At 40.2% G+C, this 26,730-nt stretch overlaps 1 protein-coding gene across 2 annotated transcripts; it reads right to left on the bottom strand.

Moving 5' to 3' along the window:
* Positions 1-662: 662 nt before the first annotated feature.
* On the bottom strand, positions 663-26,730 carry LOC109874703 (potassium voltage-gated channel subfamily B member 2-like). 2 transcript variants are annotated; one of them, XM_020466728.2, is made up of 3 exons: positions 26,172-26,730; positions 24,429-25,138; positions 663-4,811 (listed from the first exon to the last, which is right to left on the bottom strand). In XM_020466728.2, the coding sequence occupies exons 2-3, from the start codon at positions 25,005-25,007 to the stop codon at positions 2,928-2,930; spliced, it is 2,463 nt and encodes an 820-aa protein (XP_020322317.1). In that variant the 5' UTR covers positions 25,008-25,138; positions 26,172-26,730; the 3' UTR covers positions 663-2,927. The 2 variants fall into 2 exon arrangements, with proteins under 2 accessions (XP_020322317.1, XP_031665532.1); XM_031809672.1 differs by having other exon boundaries at positions 26,190-26,730.

Genomic DNA, 26,730 nt, shown 5'->3' with positions numbered 1-26,730 from the left:
TGTATTGGCCCAAAATACATTTTTTGTGAAAAAATATTGTGAACCAGTATCATTCCATTATTACTGCAGATATGCTATGAACATGTTCTGCAAATACAGTGCACAATTTCTAAATGTAGCTCCTCTAATAAGCTAAATTAGACATTCTGTTAACATATGACCCCAAAGTGATCTGTTCTTGCAATTTGTAGTCTAGGACATTTCATATGATATTTTTTCACAAAGTAGTTTGGATGTAGTGAACTACTTTTTCAAAGTAACTTTAGTCAAGGAAACTATATTTTTCTTAAGGGTAGTTCAGTTTAGCTTAACTTCTCCCAATGTGAAGTAATTGGTACCTTGGTAAACTATATTTTCTGTTCACTGTTCAATCATCACCAAAGGATCTCCCCTTAACCATATCCTTGGTTCATTGCTGTTTTATGAATTTGTGAATTTGATAACAGCCAGTGATTGATTGATTATCACTGAATTGAGCGCTCGCCATGATGAACTTGGTTACACAGTTCCTAGATAGAGCCTACTTACACATCCCCCCCCCCAAAAAAAATGTTATTTGTCCTCATACTGTATATGTCTAGTCTATTCACCTTATTATTGAAAATGTCCATGACATGTAAAGAGAGAATCTTGAGGACCACTCTGCAAGCAGACACATTACAAAGGGTCACATGAACAAATTTTATTTGTCTTGCATATGGTAATAAACCTATTGTAAAACAATAAGTTACTATTCATTCACTATCAAGTTATGTTGACTAACAATTAAGATGACTATGGTCACATACCGTTAAAACAACCAAAGTATATTGGGATGGAGGGAACATCAAAAAAAGCAGGCAGAAGAAAAGTATCTGCGGAATTGACCCTAGAGTTACCTACAGTATATTGTGGTTGTAAGTATTGATTTGAGGATGTGAGTATGATCAAGCTAACTGTACAAAAGAATGTAAGATAATTACAACAAAAATACAAATCGTTTTACAGATGACTTGGTGGATAAGAGGTGGTGTCATACCAGGGTGTGTCAGTGCAGTAACTTTTCCTGTTTTCCCTGACATCTCAATTATGATCTAACATAAGCCTACTGCACTGTATTGTACTGTACATTACTGACAGCAAATGGTACTTCGAAAGGAGGAAGTAAGCCATGATATGATAAAGCTTTCAAGTTATACAAAACCCGAGAACTTGGTACAATAGCTATTTGCTTATCATCACCTCATATGTATCCCTACTAGAAATACCTTATTTATAGATCTCTATGTACCAGCCAAATTATGTAGGTTTTCGCCTTCTCATAAATGTATATTTATGAAAAGGCACACAATTCAAAAATGTACCAGGAAATATTACAATCCTGATCTATTTTATCTTAGAAAAATAGAATCAATCATACGAGTGAACCAACAAAACATAATATGGTAGCATAATCTACTTTAAATAGAATATAAGCACAGTTTATATAGTTAATACACTGTAGTATTACTATTGTCCGCAGTAACCCTCGTGATTCAGTTCAGACTTGTCGGCATCATTTAAAAAAAAGCTGCAACAGTTGTCTACCATTTACTGAGTAGATCAGCCATGCAAAACTTAAAATGCACAATGAATCAATAAAGATGTTACTTTGTTCAATATTAAGAGGAATTCCAACTAGAGATATGCATGAATTCTTGGATTAGTGCCTTAAAATCCTCCGTCTGTAGAGGGCAGTGTTATACTTTCTACCTGAGTACTGTACTGTATTGGACCTAGCAATCAGCCCCATACAATATAAATTCAACTTGACACATCAAACATCACATACACAGTATTTGTTCCAACTAGCACACATACATACCCAACACATGTTCTGCACTTCTCGAAGGCAGCATTATAACAACATGAATACAGTAAGGAATGTAACAACAGATTTCCTTTGATCAGAATGGAACTGGTACTCAACAATAATGCATGTCCATTTTAGTGAAGAACTTGAATAACCATTCAGTTGATATGATCTGTATCTAAGTGAATGAAGTGCTGCTGTATGATACTTTTTTCCCCTTAAGTATAATGGTTGTCATTATCTAATCACTTTTGCCATAGTGTAAATCCTTGAGGTTGCCATGCAATACTTATATATGGCTTGTCCATTTCCCATTGCATGGATGAAGGGTTGCACAACAGCAGAGCTAAACACAGAAATTAGGGATGTAAGCTCATTCACGAACAGAATATAAAATAGTAGAATATAAAGTGTTAGAAAGCAATCATAGTATAGAGGAATCATGTATAGGCTATTATTCAAATTGTCTTATTGGTCTATTTCCATATAGATTTGCTATATAATATGCTGCACTTTCTTTTTGCTTCCCTGAACTAAGAGACTGTTGCTTGTTCCATATATCTCTTGGTTGACTTGATTGAGAACAATGCAAAATCTAAACAGACACAATAACATGAAAAGTAAATTAAACTTAGCAAAGGAATGCAAGTCATATCAAGTAACAGAATATGATATGACATTGCTACTGTTTCACAAATGATGAGCCCTTATATAAAAATCCCAAAGCCTTTCCTCATTTCTCTCTTCAGATGATGTCCTTGTCCCAACACACTAGCAAGCTAAAACAAAGAAACTTGCAATGAATAACTTCGTAAAAAGTCCTGGACCATAATGTACAATTTGTTCATAAATGTCCTCATTTAGGTTGTTTCTTTGCTCACATTGGAGCCTTATAGTAAAATCCACTGTTATAAGTTCCACGTCTGCAGCAAAAAGCAGTTCTCATAGGTCTTCAGAAACAGTGATGTTATCAGAAATAATACTTGTCAAGTCATGCAGACAACTTATTATTCACTACATTAGTGTGCTTCTTTTTCTTCTTCATACACAAACAGAGAGTCTGTTTCCTCTTTCCTTGACCTTCCACCTATACTAGTCACATGCTTGTTTCACAAGGTGGAGATAGACTTCCATCCAGAACTATGTGGTTTTCCTTTTGGCTGTTGCCTGTCTCTCTTTCCCCGTTGCCGGCGACGACCACTTCCTGAGTAGTGCAGTTGAGGGATTTAGGTGACAAAGGGCTGAAGACGGCGGCCCTGTCCATGTGATTCCCGCTATGGCTTAAAATGGAAGGCGGACCTTCTCCCTCTAAGCCCTGGGCTCCATCCTCTCTTTGGCCTGACTGTCCTGGAGACCATGGGCTGGTCACCGGGCCCTGGCCTGGGGGTGGGGAGGGCTGGTATCCTGGTGGAGACAGAGTTGCACTGAGAGACTGAGGGGACTTAGTGCTGGGAGGTGTTAATGGCACCTCTCCCTGAGATTCATTGAAATTGACTTTGAGAGATTTTGTCTTCTGTGGGTTGTTGCCTCTGAGAGAACTGCGGATGCTTTCGACGCTCATGTCAAAGCTTTGATTATCCTCCCCCTGTGAGGCCCCCTCTGGATTGCTTGAGACAAACTCATAAAGACCCTCCTTGATGATGGTGGCCGGCTGAACTTTGCCTGTGGTTTTTGGTTCCACAGAGGTGATCTGGCTGAGGTCGAGGGGATGAGGAGCTCTCCGTCCTGCTACGTTGGGGAGGAGGGAACTGCTCTCTGCCACAGTGAACTCCGTAGTGCAGCTGGCAAAGCTGTCCACACTGGATGGGCTCCTGAGGTCACCCATGGCTCGTTCCTTGATTGGGGGGGGCTTTAGTCCAGAAGACACTACCTTCATTTCCATTACTTCCTCAAGCTTCTGTCCTTGTTCATGTGGAGCTCCAGAGCCAATGTTGGCAGTGGTCGTCATCTTGTTGTACATCTCCTCCAATATCTGGGCGTTCAGGTGCTGTGGGCTGGTTCTTGGTGGATTGACCCTATCTGGAGATCCCAGTTGAGCAACCTCTTTATACCTCGCCTGGGATTTTGGACTAACCTCAGAGTTGCCGTGCCTACTACTCCACCTACTAGGCGAGAGATGGTTATCCATCGGCCGTTTCTCGTCACCTTTCTCCACCATAACATCCGTCAGCTCCATACTGCGAGCGAACGCATCCTTCAGATTCATAGAAACAATACTGCCATTCCTTTTGGCCCGCTCCAAGGCCTCTCTCCTCTTGATGGCTTTCTCCTGTCTCTTCTGCTCTCTGTAAAACTCTGAGAAGTTGTTCACAATGATGGGGATGGGCAATGCAATGACCAATACACCTGCAATACAGCAGAGCCCGCCGACTATTTTACCAAGAAGAGTTTGTGGATATATGTCCCCATAACCTACAGTTGTCATGGTAATGGTAGCCCACCAGAATGAAGCTGGAATACTAGTGAATTTTGTGGCATCTTCATCTTTTTCGGCAAAGAATACCAGGCTGGAGAAGATCATGATACCCATAGCCAGAAACAATATTAACAGACCCAATTCATTGTAACTGCGCCGAAGGGTGAACCCAAGGGACTGCAGTCCAGTGGAATGTCTGGCCAGTTTTAGAATTCTCAAGATTCTCATGATACGAAATATCTGGACCACTCGTCTGACATTCTGGAACTGCAGAACACTCTTGTTGGATTCGGTCAGGAAGAGAGTTACATAGTAGGGCAGGATAGCGAGTAAATCAATGACGTTCAGTGGGCCTTTGCTGAACTGCCACTTGTCAGGAGAAGAGAGGAAGCGGAGGAGGTACTCCATCGTGAACCAGGCAATGCACACAGCTTCAACATGCGCTAGGCTGGGATTGTCATTGAACTGTCCAAACTCATCAACGACTTGTAGCTCCGGCAAGGTATTGAGTGATAATGAGATTGTTGATAGAACGATGAAGAATACGGAGACAAAGGCCAGGAACTGAAAGACAAAGAAACAATTTAATATTAGTCATGATGAGAGAGTTGAAACAACTCCTTTTACGTGTGTGTGCGTGTGTGTGTGTGTGTGTGTGGTGCACATGTATGTGTCATGCGACTAGAAAATGCCATAGTATGTGGTTGGATTGATTTCATCATCTCTTGTGTTTCATCCACTAAACAAGGGGCTACACAAAAGGTCCACTGAACATAGAAGAGATGAATGTTAACATATGGAATAAGAATTTGAAATAAACAAGGTTCATATCAGCATGTCACGTTAGCATTGCTTGATATAAAGGATGACCAACTTTGGGAGGTAAAGCTACAATAACAATAACATTATGTCTTCTACATACATAGACAATCCACAAAGTGATATCATATTTGTTGGAGGTTAACAGTTTTGATTAAGTAAACAAATAACTTCAGCATTTTGCAAGTGGCTCTTTCATGTTTCAATGTGCTCTCTTGATGAAAGAAAATATCCTCCATTCATTGAAAACAAATCATTGCGAAATGTCAAGGACCGTGAATCAAACTGATTAGAGATTTCCTGTCTCTAAATCTCTGAAGACTTGATTTGGTATCAACATGTATACAAATGCATAATTTCCACCTGACATCGTCTTGCAAGCCTAAAAGACCATACTGGTTACTAATTCTAGTTAACTTGTTTCTCAGAACTAAGTCTTCCTTACTGAGGTACCTGGAAGACCTTCAGCAGATAGTGAGCAGATAGTGAGTGACTTCAATATTTGTTTACATTTAGCTTTGACAGGAGGATCAATAAGAGCAGGTATAAGCATTTTAAAAAATCAACCAGTAAGTTGACTGCTGACTTTGCTTAAGGTCTAATGATTTTCTATAAGTAAATCAACTACCACACCTCAGCTATCACTGTCTTTACAGGGTCTAGAATTGTTCTCCCAATGCAAACCCTTAACCCTACAGTGGGGTACTCCTATTGGTCTGGTAGAGGCAGAGCAGCCTCGTAAGGTGCCCTGACCTTAAGGGAGAGATTTGTTAGTGCATCCATCTAACTATAAAGTAATTTTTAGTTTTACTATGATATTACTGGTACGTTACTTAGTGACAGTATAGCGACCTATTTTTATTTATTTATTACACAACATCCTTTGGTTAGATGGAGCTGCCACTTAAACTTGTATATACTGTATAACCCAATGGGTATGATGATGTGAGCAATACCAGAAATGGTTGTGTAAGGCACAGATGACAGAGCAGAAGGCAATATTTCCTCCCATCCAGCTAAAAGTGGCCGGTAGCAGAGGCTCGCTTATGGATTGATAATCTATGCTTAAAGCAGATATCCTGTCAACTTTCTGCAGCCCATAGGCCACTCTTTCCTTACCCCAAGAAACACTTAAATCAGGGATATCTGACTGATGGAGGAAACAAACAAATCACCACATCAGTTAACGCTAATTAACAGTATATAGATTTTTGTCTGCACTTTGTGTCACGGTTCTAAGAAGTCTTTGTCAATGGCTATCTTTCTCAGATTAAATAAGCACTAACATAAGCACATACCAAAGGTTGACAAAGGTCAAACCTGTGAGGTGTGTGTATGTTCACTTTGTCATCAAGACAAGGGCACAGGTTTAGTGCCCTGTGGAAATAGACGCTTATTATATCCCTCTTAGCTATACCTGGTCGGTCCAGCCTCCCTCCCTCCCCCTTGGCTTGGGTTCCCAAGGCCTGTGACACTGTCATCACATGGGCTTTACCTCCCTGAAACACTCTCTTAATCATGGCTTTAGAGGAGAATTAACCCCAGGTTACAAAGGACTCCGACACCGAAATAGATCTGTATCTCCAACGCCTCTGTAGAAAAAAGTTAATTGTGATTAGCAGACAGAGACAAAAAAAAACTATGGCATAAAAGTATAGTTAGGGCTGCAAAGGGAGCGGATATTACTTGAAACTTTCAAAGTGTACCAGTAAACTACCAGAATGTTGGTATCTTTCAAGGATTTTATGTAATCTATGACAAGACATCTAGTGGCCCTTTTGGGTATTTCAGATTATAGCCCTCTGGGGATTTATCAAATGTAAAATATATAAAATAATGAAATAAGATGATATTAAATTAAATGAAAAACGGAATGTCAAAGCTCTAAAACATTATGCTAAATATAAGCCATCAAATTAGTGAATACCAGGGTTTCTGCATGAAATATCCTTTTAACACACTTACAGTGCCTTCAGAAAGTATTTATAACCCTTGATTTATTACACATTTACAGCCTGAATTCAAAATGGATTAAATATATTTTTTTCTCACCCATCTACACACAATACTTTTTAATTATTTGTAGAATTTTTTATTTACTGAAAATGAAACACAGAAATACCTAATTTGCATATGTATTCACATCCCTGAGTCAATACTTTGTAAAAACACCTTTGGCGGCGATTTCAGCTGTGAGTCTTTTTGGGTAAGTCTCTAAGAGTTTGCACACCTGGATTGCACAATATTTGCCCATTATTCTTGTGGTAAAACTTTTTTCAAGCTCATTGGTTATTGACCATTACTATTCATCCATTTTCAAGTCTTGCCATAGATTTTCAGGCCGATTTAAGTCAAAAATGTAACTAGGCCATTCAGGAGCATTCAATGTTTTCTTGTTAAGCAACTCCAGTGTAGATTTGGCCCTGTGTTTTAGGTTATTGTCCTGCTGAAAGGTGAATTCGTCTTCCAGTGTCTGTTTTAAAGCCGACGGAAGCAGGTTCTCCTCTAGGATTTTGCCTGTGCTTATAGCTGTATTCAGTTTATTTTTATCCCCCCCAAAAACTCCATAGTCCTTGCCGATGACAAGCATACCCATAACATGATGCAGCCACCAGCATGCTTGAAATATGAAGAGTGGTACTGATATTTTGTGTTGGATTTGGCCCAAACATAACGCTTTGTATTCAGGACACATTTTGTGCAGTAATACTTAAGTGCCTTCATGCAAACAGTATGCATGTTTTGGAGTATTTTTATTCTGTAGAGGCTTCCTTCTTTTAATTTAGGTTAGCATTGTGGAGTGACTGGGTGTTTTGATACACCATCCAAAGCCAAATGAATAACTTCACCATGTTCAAAGGGATATTCTGTGTCTGCTTTTTTTTTTTTTTTTTTTAACACATCTACCAATCGCTGCCCTTCTTTGCAAGGCATTGAAAAACCTTCCTGGTCTTTGTGGTTCAATCTCTGCTTGAAATTCACTACTCGATTGAAGGACCTTACAGATAATTGTATGTGTGGGGTAAAGATATGGGGTAGTCATTCCAAAATTATTTTAACCACTATTATATAACATGGAATGAGTCCATGCAATTTATACGATTTATTAAGCACATTTTTACTCCTGAATGTATTTAGGCATGACATAACAAAGGGGTTGAATACTTATTGACTCAAGACATTTCAGCTTTAAATTTTTTATTAATTCCTTGTTCTACAAACAAAATTCTACTTTGACATTATGGAGTATTGTGTGTAGATCAGTGACACAAAATCTTAATTTAATCCATTTTAAATTCAGGCTGTAACTCAACAAAATGTGGAAAAATTCAAGAGTGTGACTACTTTCACAATGGCACTGTATATATTTCACAATGTCAATATGTATTTGTTCTCAATTTATGGTGTCAAACTGGTGGCAGTTGAGAAGAAAAGTCAATAGTTGCAGAGTTAATAGAAAATAATACCATTATTGATTAGATGCTATTTTCTCTTAAACCATATGGTCTATCTACTAGAAACTCATGGACACAGACATATTTTTATATACTATATATGATTACATCTTTTTACAAGTTAGTCAAGTATAAATTACCAATATTACGATAGATTGCCATAGATTTTCTGTTAATTACCAAAAATACTGAAGATTCCAGTAACTTTGGTAAATTACAGGAGCTTTGCAACCCTAAATACAGTATTGTCTGTTGGAGATTCAGTCACACAGACAGTTGCCAATTTAATTTCAACTCATCTAAAAGATGCACAGGTGTTTGAATGGGAGAACTAATGACGTAAAAAGACAGATCCCACATTGCAGATAATGCAGTTAGGAATTAGCAGTAACATTTCCTAGCAGAACACACACACACCCCCTTTTCCCTCAAGGTGTCAAAATAATTTCTATAGGGATACTGGCCCATGTTGACTCGAATGCTTCCCACAGTTGTGTCAAGTTGGCTGAATGTCCTTTGGGTGGTGGACCATTGTTGATGAACACGGGAAACTGTTGAGCGTGAAAAACCCAGCCTGACACCTACTACCATACCCTGTTCAAAGGCAATCTTCTGTCTTGCCCATTCACCCTCTGAATGGCACACATACACAATCCATGTCTCAATTGTCTCAAGGCTTAAAGATGTATTTCTAACCTGACCCCTCCCCTTCATCTACACTGATTGAAGTGGATTTAACAAGTGCCATCAATAAGGGATCATAGCTTTCACCTGGATTCACCTGGTCAGTCTATGTCATGGAAAGAGATTAATGTTCTTAATGTTTTGTATGGTCAGTGTATATTGGTATATCCCAAACAGGCCAGGCCATACTGTAGTATTTAGCACTGAAAGATTTTGGGGGGAGAGCTATTGACTGGCTTGGAGACTTAACGATGGGACTCTTGGCCTTGTGAGAGATGGTTACACAGAAAAATCCCTTTCTGGAGGGGTTTCCCTCATCCCATGAAGCACATGCAATTATAGACTTTATTAACTGTCATGTATTCTTTCTCATTTGAAACATAAATATTATATGTATAGACTAATACATGCTAACTTTGAGTCTCTACTCATAGCCCATAGCCATACAACCATACTGTATGGATCACAATGAGTTTCATTAATCAATTATTATACACAATCACCTTTCTATACACAATATACTGTCTGGCTGGCATTTTTCAATGACAGTTTCCATGGGGGTGTTTAGAATTACAACGATGACTGAAGAAGTAGTATCAGATTATTGGTTGATTCTTCCTGTTGAGGAAAGAATGAGTAACCATTTCTAACCTCTCTCTATCCTTACTATAGATAGCCACCAAATCCTATTATAATTATCCTGAAATGTCCTCCTCACAGAGACAAGACAACGCAAGCACATGCAGAAGCTCCTATACTTATGGCCCTCTGGAGGACAGGGGGTGTTATATTGACTTATTATACCTGCATCTACATATAAAGTGATAAAAAATATATTATAAAAATAAAAAATGTCCAGGAGAGCACATAAGGTGATTTACAGTGGAGAGTGGCCATAGCTGTGACAGCCTGTCGATGCCACGTGAGTTGCTGACAACCGCCTGCATCTGCTGCCAGCTACTTCTGAGAAAGCCTCCTGCCAAGACGAGGCAAAACATAAATGAGCCACAACTGGTGGTAAAACATAATATATATGTTGGTTCCACTTATAAAGTTCCATGATCCATACAAGTATTGGTAATGTTTATTTTTATTTTACAGTGCTGTTTTAGATGGTATTTGACAGATTATTACTACGAAATTATGTGGTAAGTAGAAATGGGTTGGCCTACTGTACTTCCAGGTGTTTACCTGTTATTTACTTAATGAAAATAATGTATAATTCAACACAATCAGTAGCTACCTACAATTAGTATCAATGATATTTGTACTTGGTTTTAATATTAATAAGGTGGAAAAAGTCAATATGCTAGAACAATGTAACAACTATGTTACTACATAAGTAAATCCCAAATCATTGGAAAGATATCAGATGTAAGAACATTTCAAAACCTTTTAAAAATATACAAATGTTCAACTGAGAACACATTAAAGAATGGTGGCTTTCTATAGAGCTTTACAGAGAGAGACGTAGAGAGAGTCTGTCATTATGTGATGCAGTGGTACACTCTTAGAAAAAAAGGTTCCATAAGGGTTCTTCGGCTGTCCCCATAGGAGAACCCTTTTTGGTTTCAGGTAGAACCCTCTGTAGAGACGGTTCTAAATGGATCCCTGCAATCAAAACCTGTAACCAAAAAGGCTTCTTCAAGGGGTTGCCCTATGGGGACAGGCAAATAACCTTTCAATTTTACTGCAGTCGGCTAAATCAGGGTCACACAGAGTGTTTCTTGGTAGTCTTAAACAAATCTACTTTGAAACTAAAGTACACACCTCACACACATGGTTTTGGGTTTAAGAAAAAGAAGGCACCTGTAACATGTCAGATATAGAGTTTAAATGTATTAAATTGTGAGTTTGCATCCCAATATTACACTTTATATACATATAAGTATCACAGAAGACTGAAAAATAACAACTGTTTGACATAGAAACATTGAATTTTCAGCGTTTATAAAAAAAAAGTGTATTAATTACGAATTTATGACAAATACTATATTAACCTTTTCACGTGTGAATTCCAAATATCTCTAACATGCTGACCACACCGGCAGTGTTGTGTGCGCGAGCATTGAAAAATAGAATGTACACATCCATGTTATTCAATCATTTCAACCAAACTGCTCACGAGCATCTGCATAGACATGCATTAAAATAGAACTTGGTTCTATTCTAGATGTTTGACGCGCTGGAAGTCCTGCCTCTCCCATCTGCTCATTGGTTTTTAGGAGCACATACCCATGTGGGTGATTGAAAGATGGAGGTCCACACTCCATTCCAGTTGGTTGCAGTAATGCATCTTAAAGTTGGTTGCCAATGCCATATAAAATTCACAGAAGAAGATTGAACTAGGAAAGATTATTAGATTTAATTGTGGATTAATTGTCGGAGTAGAGCTAAATGTCCATGAATGTTTCATATGTGTTTCGACCTGTCCCCAAATTAATCAGTTGGCTCAGAGTTCTTTTTGATATTTCAACCTGCGTGTCCTGATCGCATCTGGTGTGGATGGACAAAATCAAGAAGCCCACTCGGATACGCGCGTGCCCGATGTTGTCAACATGTAATGGTCGCCCTAGCATGAGATTTTTTTTAATGCAGGTGATGTCAGAATCCACTCATTGTTTCAAAATGTGATCGTTAAGCAACAGGACAGTTAACCCGCGCTGCCCTCTAACCAAGGCACGCTGCTTGCTAATTATCTATAGGCTGTTTCAATTAGTCAATTTCAAATGATTTTCTAACAGGTTTTATTTTGCAACAACAGTTTGAATTGAGGTGTGTTCAGCCTCCTCATTAATTCACATAAGAATTAATGAGGAGTCACCCATGTCACTGTTGCGGACAATTTATGTTTGAGGCTTTACTGAGCCGGACAAACTTCTCTCTTCAAAGAGTGCCCAAGTACTTCTCTCGTGTTTCCCGAGATCAAGTATGCAGACATTTGCGCATCTATAGTCAGAACAGGCCTTACACAAACTTTTCCCCCCTGTCACATTTTCTGTCTGGTGCCCGCATTGCCTTCATTCTTGTTTTCCTTACAAATAATAACTTTGGACTTTGCGTTCCTATCAAAGTAAGTGCCTTATTTTCTGTAAATTGTTTTGTTGTTTCTACTGCAGCATACCACATGTATGAATGGAGCATAATGTATTTACTGTTTACTCATGTTTTCAAGTAATGGTGACAGATCATGTATTCCAATTCTTGCATAGATTGTAATGGTGTGGGTAAAATATTTTTATGAAAGTTGTACTGATTATGATGAGCTACTGCTAAGCTATTTGCCAGCTCAAATCAAAATTTTATTGGTCACATACACATGGACAGCAGATGTTATTGCGAGTGTTGCGAAATGCTTATGCTTCTAGATCTAAAAGTGCAGCAGTATCTAACAGGTAATATCTAACAATTCCACAACCTAACCTAATACACACAATATAGTAAAGGTATGGAATGAGAATATATAAGTATAAAATATATGGATGAGCAGTGACAGAGTGGCTAAGATGCAATAGATGGTAAAGAATAGATAGTGAAGTTTACAGTATACAGTATATACATATAAGATGAGTAATGCGAGCTATGTAAACATTATTATAGTGGCATTATTTAAAGTGACTAGTGATCAATTTTTTTAAGTGGCCAATGATTTGAGTATGTATGTAGGCAGCAGCCTCTCTGTGTTAGTGATGGCTGTTTAACAATCTGAGGCCTTGAGATAGAAGCTGTTTTTCAATCTCTCTGTCCCAGCTTTGATGCACGTGTACTGACCTCGCCTTCTGGATGGAAGCGGGGTGAACCGGTAGTGGCTTGGGTGGTTAATGTCCTTGATGATCTTTTTTGCCTTCCTGTGACATCAGGTGTTGTAGGTGTCCCGGAGGCCAGGTAGTTTGCCCCCGATGATGCGTTGTACAGACCGCACCACCCTCTGGAGAGCCCTGCGGTTGTGGGCAGGGTTTTCGGTGACAAGCCAACGTTTTTTAGCCTCCTGAGATTGAAGAGGCGCTGTTGCACCTTATTCACTTAAAAAAGGTATTCATATAAAGTGTTGGTGCTACATACTGTGTCGGCTGATGAAATAACATTGACCGTCTTCCGGGTAACGCCCTCAAAACAAAAAAGAGGCGCTGTTGCACCTTCTTCAACACACTATTTGTATGCATGGACCATTTCAGTTTGTCGGTGATATGTACATAGAGGAACTTAAAACTTTCCACATTTTACACTGCTATCCCGTCGATGTCGATAGGGTGCAACAGCTTCCTTTGCTGTTTCCTGAAGTCTACAATCATCTCTTTTGTTTTGTTGACATTGAGTGAGTGGTTATTTTCCTGACACCACACTCCGAGAGCCCTCACCTCCTCCCTGTAGGCTGTCTCGTCGTTGTTGGTAATCAAGCCTACCACTGTAGTGTCGTTTGCAAACTTGATGATTGAGTTGGAGGCATGCATGAACACGTAGTCGTGTGTGAACAGGGAGTACAGGAGAGGGCTGAGAACGCACCCTTGTAGGGCCCCAGTGTTGAGGATCAGCAGAGTGGAGATGATGTTGCCTACCACCTGGGGGCGGACCGTCAGGAAGTCCAGGAACCATTTGCACAGGGTGCATCGTCTGTGGACCTATTGGGGCGGTAAGCAAATTGGTAGTGGGTCTAGGGTGACAGGTAGGGTGGAGGTGATATGATCCTTGACTAGTCTCTCAAAGCACTTCATGATGACAGAAGTGAGTGCTACAGGGCGATAGTCATTTATGTCAGTTACCTTAGCTTTCTTGGGAACAGAAACAATGGTGGCCATCTTGAAGCATGTGGGGACAGCAGACTGGGAAAGGGATTGATTGAATATGTCCGTAAACACACTAGCCAGCTGGTCTGCGCATGCTCTGAGGACGTGGCAAGGGATGCCGTCTGGGCCATCAGCCTTGCGAGGGTTAACACGTTAATGTTTTATTCACGTTGGCCACGGAGAAGGAGAGCTGTTGTTTAATTTGTCTAGGAGCAAGATGTCAGTGTCCGCAACGGGGCTGGTTTTCTTTTTGTAATCCATGTTTGTCTGTAGACCTTGCCACATATGTCTCGTGTTTGAGCCATTGAATTGCAACTCCACTTTATACTGACGCTTTGCTTGTTTGATTGCCATACGGAGGGAATAACTACACTGTTTGTATTTGGGCGCGTTTCCAGTCGCCTTGGCATGATTAAATCGGTGGTAAGTGCTTTCAGTTTTGCGCGAATGCGGCCATCAATCCACAGTTTCTAGTTAAGGAAGGTTTTAATAGTCACAGTGGATACAACATCTCCTATATACTTCCTTATAAACTCGCTCACCGAGTCAGCGTATTCTGTATGTCAATGTTATTGTCAGAGGCTACCCGAAACATAGCTATGTGTAGAACCATGTTTTTGACATCATACAACGTGTCTGTCAGACCAAAGATGTTATAACACAACAAGGGGAAGAGATGGTTCAATTGACTGACTTATGGTGCTTTCAAGACAACTGGGAACTCTGAAGAATATGAGGTCAAATCATGACGTCACTGATCTTCAGGTCGGAATGTCTAGAAAGAGGCCAGAGTTCCCGAGTTGGAATTCTGAGTTGGATGACCGTTCAAAAAGTGGCCAAACTAAGTTCATATATTTCGGGCAATGGGTGAAGCCATCTTTGACTTTGACTTAGTTTATTTGCATCTTATAGTGAATGACATTCTGGGATTAGGGAGTTTTCTCTTGTCAAACATGGCTGCCATCATAAAGAATTTAGCTGCTGTTAGCTTCGCTGATACGTGTCTCTTTTCTAAACAATATTAAATTTCTCCCTTGTGCTCACCAGATATGTGGTACATTGTTAACAAGTCTAACTGTTAGGTCGCTAACTTAAGTTTTGTATTTTTGTCAACGTAACCTGTTATTTAGATTGGTTTATGGAATGAGTTTGGCTGTGGATGTGTTCCGTATGATGCTTGGATGATGTTTGCATTTATCTTTTACAATAAATGGTGAAATTGAGGAATAGAGTTGTGAAGACACAAATATGTGACCATACGCATCCAAGGGTTCATAACATTCCACCCATGAGGCCACTAGAGGGAGATTTGGTCATTTGACTGCAGGAAAGGGCACGGTTCTATATAGCACCTTTTATTCTAAGAGTGTAGGGAGGGATAAGACAAAGCCTCTGAAAAGCCTTGGCTGTAGGAATTGCGTGACGCAGGGATTGTCTCAGGCATGTCAGGATGAACAACCCATCAGGCTACAGTCATGGTTGCTGAGGTCAAGTCAATGGTCATCCAGCATTATGCCTATTGGGTGTGATGGCAGAGCTTCTTGAGGTCTCATTGGTCAACTATGAGGTGAATTATCACCCACCAGGTGGATCAAAGTGCAAGTGCAACATCCACTAAAGTGGCGTAATAGTTGCCAAATGGTTGACCTTAGCATCTTTCCACTTTGGTCTAATCTAAATTCATGCTGCTTCACGTAGAAAATTCACAGGGAAATTAGTGATAGCCTTGAGTGACTTGAGTTGCTCTGTACATGAAGAAACAACACAATGGCAAAGACTACGCTGAAAAGTTCACAGGCAGTACACTGAAGTCAGTATTCAACATTATACACTTACACAACTTTTCTGTGAAAACCACACTAGTGGGCCACTACCATGTGTCTTTATCTTGTCTATGACACCACATGGCATTTACACTATTCATTGAGACCACTGTGCCTTGTTCAGCAAACGCTCTATAGATTCTACCCTCACATTGCTGTGTGATATACTACCCAAGCACTTAATACAGAGTAATTCACTCATGGGCCTTGTGCGCGTGTGGTGCATATAGATATAGTCCAGGTAGACAGACATCACTGGTGAGGGTGTGGGGGTGGAATGAGCAGGATTAGCTTCCTCCTGACCTTATCTTTAGATCTGCACCAACTTAATTACATGAACAGTGATCTGGATACAGAGAAATAGCTAGCCTACGTCTTGAGATCATTCCAGGGCAGGGCATGCGTGTACACACAGGGAGGGAAAGCCAACGGATCATCAGATACTCAGCCACAAGAATGCACCTTCATGGCTAAGGTGTAAGAGTCTTCTTTGATACGCTGTGTAATAGTCATAAAACACCAGTATTGTTCTTCTCCTGCAAAACATTTTTGGTGGTTTTATCCCCCAACAGTCCTGACAGACAATCTTTACCCACTAAAAGAGCACAGTCTGACAAAGCTCTCATTAATTAAATAAATGCAAATGACAGAGCTTTCTCTTTGGCCATGGAGCTCTCAGTGGAGTGGAGCAATTACCATTGAGGCACATATGTTGTATTTTTATTGAATATGTAAAAAGGAAATAATAAGGTGAATCAATAGACAATGTACAGTATGTCACCTTCATTACTTTCTCAAGACGGATATCGCTATGGGTATCTACAAGAGTTACTGTAGAGTATTTCAGGATTCATCTGTAGTCTACAGGAAATATTTTTCACAGCAATAACAATTGACTATTTTCCATATAGATCACATATTTTTCTATAAACTACAGATTTGAAAAAATAAGTTCTCTCTAGACCTATTTGGTAAAAGACAAAGTCCATATTATGGCAAGAACAGCTCAAATAAGCAAAGAGAAAGGATAGTCCATCCTTACTTTAAGACATGATGGTCAGTCAATGCGGAAAATGTCAAGAACTTTGACCGTTTCTTCCTGTGCAGTCTGATGAGTCCAAATTTGAGATTTTTGGTTCCAACCACTGTGTCTTTGTGAGACACAGAGTGAACGGATTATCTCTGTATATGTGGTTCCCACCGTGAAGCATGGAGGAGGTGTGATGGCGTGGGGGTGCTTTGCTGGTGACACTGTGATTTATTTAGAATTCAAGGCACACTTAACCAGCATGGCTCCACAGCATTTTGCAGCGATACACCATCCCATCTGGTTTGCGCTTAGTGGGACTATAATTTATTTTTCAACAGGAAAATGACCCAACACTCCTCCAGGCTGTGTAAGGGCTATTTGACCAAGAAGGAGAGTGATGGAGGGCTGCATCAGATGACCTGGCCTCCACAATCACCCGACCTCAACCCAACTGAGCTAGTTTGGGATGAGTTGGACTGTGGAGTGAAGGAAAAGCAGTCAAAAAGTGCTCAGCATATGTGGGAACTCCTTCAAGACTGTTGGAAAAGCATTCCAGGTGAAGCTGGTTGAGAGAATGCCAAGAGTGTGCAAAGTTGTCATCAAGGCAAAGGGTGGCTACTTTGAAGAATCAAACATATTTTTTTGATTTGTATAACACTTTTTTGGTTACTAAATGATTCCATATGTGTTATTTCATAGTTTTGATGTCTTCACTATTATTCTACAATGTCGAAAATAGTAAAAATAAAGAAAAACCCTTGAATGAGTAGGGGTGTACAAACTTTTGACTGGTATTGTAGATATAGGTATGTTCTGTATTTAGAAAATGCCCTTTGGCGATTTTAAAATCCAACAAGGGAATCCATTCGGGAGACCCAGTCTAAGAGCTTTGAGTATTATACCCTGCTAATCCACATTTTCATTATAATATGCTTTGACAATAAAGCCCTTTATTCATACACAGAAATCCCTCAAAACATAACCCTGAGCATGATGCTCTATGGTTATGAGTGGCGGAGATATCCAATACAGTACGTGAGAGGTGGGACTGCTGGACAATGGGGCTAGTACGCTGGCTGAGCTGCCTCAGCTGTGTTTCTCTCTGTCCCCACCAGGCTGCATGCATGTGTGACCTGGACCGGCATGGTGCAGTCCTTGAGAACATCTGGCTACTGAGAGGTAAGCAGATTAATTGAAAGATCTGGATTTCCCTCATTAAGCCCTGGCCAGTGCCTTCCTCCCACTCAGTTACGTTTAGCTCTTGGGTTGCTGCTAAACTTAAAACAAAGGCTCCCAGGAAATGCACAAAACATTGTCCCAGGAAGATTGTTTGTAGAGGTTCAATCTGGCAGAACACAGGGATTTGTTCCAGCTATAATCTGCGACAGGAGTTTGGATTTACAGCGACATCGGAGAGGAAATTAAGACGTGTGGAAGGCAGAGAACTGTGGCTTAACACAGCTGTTAGAGGGGAATCTTCATCAAAATAATGACTGTATCACAAGTGTTATGGTTATGACATAAAAGAGAAACACCACTTGTAAAATTTCATGTAAAAATGATGTGCAAATAACAGTAAATCCATCAGTCAAACGGTATTACAGTTCCACATTCACCTCAAACCGACTTCACCTCAAGTCCAGTAGCAATATTGTGATCATAACTGCCAAAGGCAAAATGTAATTTACTCAAATAATTAATTGATATGAAAGTATGCCTGTAAAATGTATGCCAGTATACAGCCAGCAAAAATGAATCCTACAGTATATAAAATATATATTCTGAGCCAATAACAAAATGGCTGACATACAGAGCCTTCTTCCTCTGGGGTATACTTGTCATACAGCAAAGAGCTCACAGTTTATAAATCTGATGGACAACAAGACAAAAAGCAGCAAGACAAACAAGACACCCCCCCCCCCCCCTCCTATACCATCTCAATGCATAGGATGTAAGGACTGAAGGTTAGATTTCCTCTGACAAATGTCTCGGAGGGGAAACAAACTGAGCACGGAAACTCAAGAACATATTGATCAATGTCAGGGGGTATTTATGGGAAAGTGATGTAGGATATATTGGATTAGCAGTGTTTTTATAGGTGAGATGTAGCTGGAGCCAACCCACCACATTTGTCACGGAGATTCTGCTGAGTAAGGGGCACAGCGGAGGAGTGGCATTTCAGGACATAGTACAACAATAGCAACTGGAAAATGGTTATATAGCCTACATAAGACCATAACTTAACCAATATCAAGCCTTGTGTGTTTTTGTATATATGTGTGTGTACATATTCACTATTGATGAGGGATGTACCACTGGATTGGAAACCAAATATATCAGTGTTTCTTAGCAATGCAATGACTCAATTATCAATATACAGTGAAAATGCATATAGACTCTCAAAAATGTAACAATATAACATTGCAGTATGAAGGGAATTTGCATAGATTTCACAGTTCATTACTATGGTCAAAGACACCATGCTATTACCCCACAAAATAGGTTTTATTTAGACCATGTTGGCTCAGGCGATGGTCCCTGGCTGTGATCTATGTAGACCAAAACCCACTGGATTGAGTTCAGTTTGTTGGTGAGGGTGTGATGGTGTCTCTTTGTGTAAGGGGAGAAGGGAGAAGGCCACGATTATAGTAATTAGTCAAATACGTGTGCCTGATTGGTCTTCACGATATACAGGCCAACCAAAAGCTTGGTTATTTAGGTGACATGAACATGTGACATAGATTCAGACGACGTGATGAGTGGCAACCTGTACTTCAACACAGCATGTAAACTGAACTGATATTTATGTCCAAGGTATTCTGTTTTAGGGACAAACATTGGATGTTGCAATGGCCACGTGCTCACCGCACAGTATTGCATTGACTGGAGAAGAGCAGACTGCCACAGCATACTTATACATCACAACAAAAAAACAACATGCGTATGTCATCTGCTAATGCAGAACTCATTTGCATATTACTACGTATTCGATTGCCACCCACTCCATAAATAGACTACTCAACTCAGGGCAATGATTTCCAACTATAGTAGAGTGCCCAGTTCCTTTCATGTGCCTTTGTGCTGTAGGCCTACAGCCTGCCAACTGCAGTCAAATAAATCATATCACACTCACCACCCTCAAGCCACGCAATCAATTGTATGATTTCTCAAATAAGAATGACAAATAAGCAAAAAAGATTACATTTAAAGTACGTCTATCGATCACATGATCTTGACTTTCAAGTGTTTATTGAAGAGGATCAACAGACTCATTCAATCTGTACACCTCCAAAAATGAGGAAAAACAAAACTACAAACATTTCACCTTTCAGACTAACCTGAGAGAGAAGACACTGTTTGGCAACCGAGTAATATTGAACAACCTCAGTGTCACTGATGATTAAGTCTAGCTCTAAAAAGGTCCAGATGGACCCTCTGCCATAATGGAATGAAATTCTCTCAAAGTTGATATAAATCTAAGATAAAAATGGGAGTAATTATTTGAAAGGTTTAACCAGCAGTTTCTAAAAAGTTAAAGGACGGCTCATGCTTTGAATTTTAACAACTGGCTACTATAGTGGAATGTGAAGGCCATTTTAAATTAAATGACTTAGCAACACAATGCATATATGTAGTCAGGGCCGGGGAAAGATCTTTTGGGGGGCAGGTGCAACATTTGTTTAATAATGTTTAAGGCTTGTTGAGCAGTTATGACTTTCATCATTAAGTTACATAAAAGCAATAGATGGCCATATCTTAATGGCTAATTAAATGTCATATTTAACACACATATTTACGACAACTTGCAGTTAGTGGGATCAGAACAACAGCAACAAAAGGACACTTCAGAGACAGGAAGGGAAAAGGTGCTGTGCTCTGCACAGGTAGAGCCCGATCTGTGCATGTGCCTGTATAAAGTGACACAGGATGAGAATTGATGGGCTTATTTTTTCCTGTTTATAGCTTTTAATATTGAGGTAGTTGCAGATAGAGGAGAGGGGAGGAGGGATGAGACAAGTAGTTATATAAAGGGTGGCACATTACCACGCAGATGCAATTGACATTTTCCTGCGCCTCGCACTGCCATGCTTATACAAACTGAACTGCCATGCTTATACGAACTGAACTGCCATGCTTATATGAACTAAACTGCCATGCTTATACGAACTGAACTGCCATGCTTATATGAACTGAAGGCAAAATGGATTATGCTGAGAGGTGCAGTTTACTTGCCAAGACTCAAAATCCCTCATCCCATATATCAATAATAGGATAACATCCTTGGTATAATAATGATTAAACTTTGCCTGTGTGAATATACTCCCATGGCTGCTGAATATATAAAGAGCGCTTAATTAAATGCTCTGAGTTGATCAGGTCCCCATGTCAAAATTGTGACCTTTCTATCCAGTGGGTAAATTGAGGTGGATTGAAAGACATCTCTCAAAAAAGCTAAAATGTTGGAATACAGTTTTACCATGCACAAAATTCCAATCTAGCCAAGGCTAAGATAACCCTGTACTACTATAGTGCATGTTCCAGACCACAGCAATTGAGCCACATGGGCTAGTGAAAAACCTGTAATTTTCTTTGAGAACAATGCCCTATGACCCATATGACATTATCAGCTCCAATTGAAGGTCAATCGATGTAAATGGGTGAAATAATTTTAAAAAGGATACGCATTCAACAACACAATTGGGAAAAACTATTCTGCTATTCAAGCATTCTGTCTAACCTGCCAAATGGACAAATTTAACTAACTCAAGCTTTTTAAGCATTCTTCAAGAGTAAATTGAGTGTGATAAGGAAACAGGCTTCTGCCATCTGCACAATCTCACAGTCATTAACTCAAATTCACCAGGGGACCCTCAACCTGTATCTACTCAACTGAAGGAACTCATCATGAAGCGAGAAGGAGACTACCTGTACTTCATTTGTTAATCTTATAGCAGCAGCAAACCCAACTCCAGTAATTGATTAACAGCTCTACCGCACGCACACGTGACCTCTGCCTGGGCCGACCGGCATATTGCAAACCTAGCTCACTGTGAGCCAGACGGTGTGCAGCCTTCGCAACAGTCTATTTGCAGAAGCAGCCAGGGTAAAACCCCCAAAGAAGATTAAGTCTCACTTCCATCACTCCCTACAGTACTGAGCCGTACAACCAGGCCTCAGCAAAACTAGGGACACATACCATTATGTAGTAGGCCTACCTGTATGATTTCCTGATGGCTTTTATAGCATATAAAAGTATGTTAAAACTGATATTTAAGAACGGTGTGTAGAATGAAGGAGTTGATGACCAGTATGCCCAGGACACAGCAAGCTGTAAGCACTCACATGGAAGTTTCACATGTTCTGTGTCAAGAAGTTACTCATATTCACAAAAGTTTTGAATGTTTGGTTGTATCATTGAAAATCACACAATACATTTTTGACACCCGTGGTAAAGTTGTTTCCAATAATTTCATAATACAAATGTAGATTTGATAAATATACCAAATCAAATACTGTACTATAAGTAATAAACTGGAATAACATTTTACACTAATGAACATCCATTGAAGCCTCACAAAATGATGACTTCTAGAGTAGTCCGTGAGGTAATTTGATATGGTCAATGCAAGCCCCCTTTCCATTCCTGTCAGCAGTTGTGGGTGATGTAATGACAAGCGCTTGAGTGGATACTGTGTCATTGTGCTGACTCACAAAATATGATTGACTGGGAGCCAAACATAACATACTGCACTGTTGTGACAGGCCAGGTACAACCCATTGCTGCTCCTCCAGTATATCACACCTAGAAGGAGTTGGCGGTGCACACAGCCACTGTGCCTTTTGCTTTTCCATGTCTTTCTCAGGTCAAAGGGGTCAGCACACCCTGGGATCACCTCTGTGCTTTTAAGCACTCCCTAATCCCCATGTGCTAGCTAATGCTACCCCCATGCTTCCTTCTGCAAGCCAAGTGCCCATCAAGGGGGGGGGGGTAAGGGATGCCCTTTCTTACTTCACTGTTCACTCTATCATTAGAAATCACCAAGCTAATTAACAAACACATTTGGTTTGGTGCTACTATACCCATCTCTGGATAGTCAGGTTTCAATGTAAATATAGTACAGGTATGTGAAGGAGGACATGTTTCAGGGTTTGGAGCCCACATCAGCTTGAATTACATGATGTTCATAGTGGCTCAAATATTGCACAGGGACAGAGTGAAATCAAAAGGATTGCCCAATTGGCAGTCTGTTGAGTGTCCTGCCTGTTTAGTGAGGCAGGATAATGGGGACTGACCAGTACGTGTGTGAGCCAACAGTGGGTTCCCTTGACCATCTGTCCTCTTACCTTCACTACCTCCTCCTAAAACGCTTTCCTAGCAGGCCTACTCCTATAAGACACTCTCTGTACCTCCTCCAGAATTAGGTGACTAAATGTTATTGAATAAATTAAAAACTTGCACACTGCGCTTGACGGTATCACTTGTGTTTTTTAGCAAAACTAAATGTTCTGCTTATCCCTCCCAACTACTCTCCATAAAACTCCAGCATGGTCCTTCAGAAAACCTCCTGTACTGTATATACCATTTGAGGTTAGCATCTGTGTGAACCATTAGATGTTTTAGATTCTGCCCATAGAGAGGACAAATGTGCAATTGTGGGAATACAATGCATTACACTTCCCCACTCTAGAAAAAAATAGATAAAAGCATGCACATTAAAGCTGTTACTAATGGGTTGACTACTTTCCTTGGCCTGAATTCTGGGAAGCCCAGTACACATGGTATACCATTGGGAGTGTGTACGCAAGACAAGGAATTAAGTTGCTGTCTGCAAAATAATGTTTCACATTATAGACAGATTCATATGAGAGCCTAGTCCTGGAGACATAGTTATTTGATTTAACTTGAACATGAATACCAATTCATAATACCTAACCTAACACTAGGCATTTAGTGCCCTAGTTCATATTCACCCCTTATTAAGCAACTGATCACCCTATACTGAAATGAACTAAATGTATTTAAGGATGAAAAATACTGTGTATCAATATGTGTGATATTATTAATATATATTTTTAAGTGTATCATATCATCTGTACAATACACAGAGCAATATGCACTAATCACACATGCACCATAATCTTCTGGGTTCTTTCTTATCTGATTACTTCATAGGTTAAAGGAGGATTAAGCTGCTGGGGGCCCAATACTCTCCTCCTGAGTTGGAAGGAAGGAGGTATCTAAAGAAAAACTCAATGTGGAACACAAGATCTGTGAATAAAACTAACTGATCAAATTCCATATATCAAATCCCTGATATATTGAGATCTACTTCATTCAGAGTTTTTCCAGCAGCTGAGCTGGAGTTGAAAAGGGGTTAAGAGCATAGGCTCTATAGTACTCAACTACTTCACAGTAGCCACTTTAGGATGTTTGCCATGAAGCAAATCCAAGATCATAAATTATGTTTAAATCGATAAATTAGAGAAATTCCTGCATCAGCTATGACACCATGGGATGGGATGGATTTGGACTGACCCACAGTCAGTAGGCCTAAACTTAACCCAGGTCAATGCTTTGGTCTTACCTTAGCAGCAAGAGAAGAGCTAGGCTTCTCAAGGAGGTCCCACAGCTTCTGTCTCTTGTCTGGACAGCAGCCTTCTTCCGGCTCCTCCCCATCCTTTTCTCTGAGCGACTCAGCCTCCCTCCTCAACTCCTCGTTCATTTGCTCCTTCTTCTGGTGGTACCTGGCCTGGCAGCAGGACTCCAGGTAGATCTCATCTATACCCCAGTAGTCAAGCTCCTGGCCGAAGGACAGGGCGCACATCTCCTCCATCATGTGCAGCTTCCCTGTTCTGTAAAAGTTCAGAATGGAGGAGAACGCTCCTGGGTGCCTATCGAAGAAGTACTCGTTATCAGTCAAGCTGTAATCATCGCAGATCTCCATTAAGGTTTCGTGGGTATTGCAGTCTCTGAGTTTACCCAGCCTGGTCCTGGGGAGACGGTCCAGTGTCCTCCATAGGACCTCGTGGACAAGACCCCCAACATTGATGCGGACTCTTCTGGATCGGGCCTTGGTACGGATGATATCGATAGGCTCTGGTGGGAGTGAGCCTACAGGACGTAAGTTGCTTTTGGGGATCCCAAAGCCAGCTCTCTCCGCCATGATGGTCACAGTTCAGGTGTTCTGATAGGTCAGGAGGAGGTCAGGTCAAATCCACTGACCCCTCAGTTAGGAATGGGCACACCAACTTTGAATGTGAGATCAACTTCAAACCGGTTGCCCCATGGCTTCAACTGAGAAAAAAAAAAACAGGAACACTAATTTACCCATTAGTTGATGACAAATGTGCACCTGGATGCATTATCCTGATCGTGGGGACCCACAGGGTGTGCAGGCTTGTTTCAGCCCAGTTGGCCTCAACTAATCATCACACCCTTGACTATTTCTATCAGGTCTCTTAGTATAGCAAGACAATCCAGACTGAATTCAACTCCTTATCGGGCTACTGGGAAAGAATCCTACACACCCTGTGGTCCAAGACCAGGATTGAAGAACAGTATAGCCAATCCAATTAAATAAATGGGATGTGAGCTCAAGGTATTGCAGAACTACCCTAAAAAGTTATTCTTTATAAAATAAAGAACGATTCGGTTGCACTACAGCATTGAAGGCAATAGGCCTACACTTTAACGTGATTGTGTAAGCTAAAGTCAACCACAAATCCTGCAAGTATGCTAGCCTATTACACTTAGCTAGGCTACTGTACATGACTTGATAATAGCCTCCAGGCTATTTATACAGGAAGCTCTAGGGCACTCAGTTGCACAAACTTACAGTAGATGTATCACATGGAGGGCAAATGGTACCCAACCTCATCGTGATACTGTAGGTCTTGATAAGGCTGTGGTTGTGATTGATGATCATAGCCTAGGGTAAATCCTGATAGAGGTCACATAATTGTACTTTATCACCCCAAGGTTACTTATGTAATACACTGCTTTGAAGATCAAATGGAACCAATATATGATTGGTTATATTACACAATTTACCATATTAATTCAGTAAGCTTAACTTTTCAAGCATCTTATTAATAATCACATCCTGACTGATCCTGTATTTCACTGTAATCAAGCAATCTATTTCACATTTAGGCTATTATTAACATGCTTTCTTTTGATTTTACACAACCTATCATTAAATAATAGATCTGTAGATAGGCTAAAATATGATATATTATTTTTAAACATTTCAGAAAAACGTGAAAGGTGAACATTTCAGATTTTTTTCAAACAGTATAATATAGGCTAATAACAATCCGTCTCCTACCTTTTTGTATCACTTTACCTTTCAAACCAAACTCCTCTCCCCCGAAAATAATTGAAGAGGCAGGTTATTCGTGATTAGGCTACCCTCCCATCAGACTAGTACCGCAAGCCGTCTGTAACTGGAGTCTTCCACATATCTTGATCAATTTTTGAAATAAACAGAGAAATATCGTCCTCGAGGAGAGGAAATACTACTACCAGTAGGAAAATTACAGATCACACACTCCATGGGGATATGGTAAAAGAGGCAACCTATCCTCGGATATCGAACATGTAGAAATAAACGGATGAGCGCACCATGGGCTATCTGCATAGCAAGACACACATGATCGACTAAAAGGGCTGAGCGTTCTTTCCACCCGCTGGCTGCAACACAGCCCAGAGGTGAAAGCTAATTGGATTGAGTTGTACATCACCAAGGACAGCTCCAGATCAACGAGAACAAGCCCTCTACGAACTCTACTCAGTGCGAGACATTTGTCAACGAGGTAGACTGCATGTTGTAATGCTCTAGTCTAGTGTCAAGTCACATCTGCTAGTCAAGCATGCAACGTTTTTCT

Source organism: Oncorhynchus kisutch, linkage group LG30, assembly GCF_002021735.2.
Source record: "Oncorhynchus kisutch isolate 150728-3 linkage group LG30, Okis_V2, whole genome shotgun sequence".
In the NCBI taxonomy this organism is placed as follows: Eukaryota; Metazoa; Chordata; class Actinopteri; order Salmoniformes; family Salmonidae; genus Oncorhynchus; species Oncorhynchus kisutch.
Note: the sequence above shows the minus strand (reverse complement) of the source record. Positions and strands in the feature narration are given on the sequence as shown.

Excerpts from the sequence above, each read along its gene's own strand:
- LOC109874703 (XM_020466728.2), bottom strand. The coding sequence starts at position 25,007 with ATGGCGGAGAGAGCTGGCTTTGGGATCCCCAAAAGCAACTTACGTCCT. Across the intron at positions 4,812-24,428 it reads GCTCTTCTCTTGCTGCTAAG|TTCCTGGCCTTTGTCTCCGT; the intron begins GTAAGACCAAAG and ends TTTGTCTTTCAG.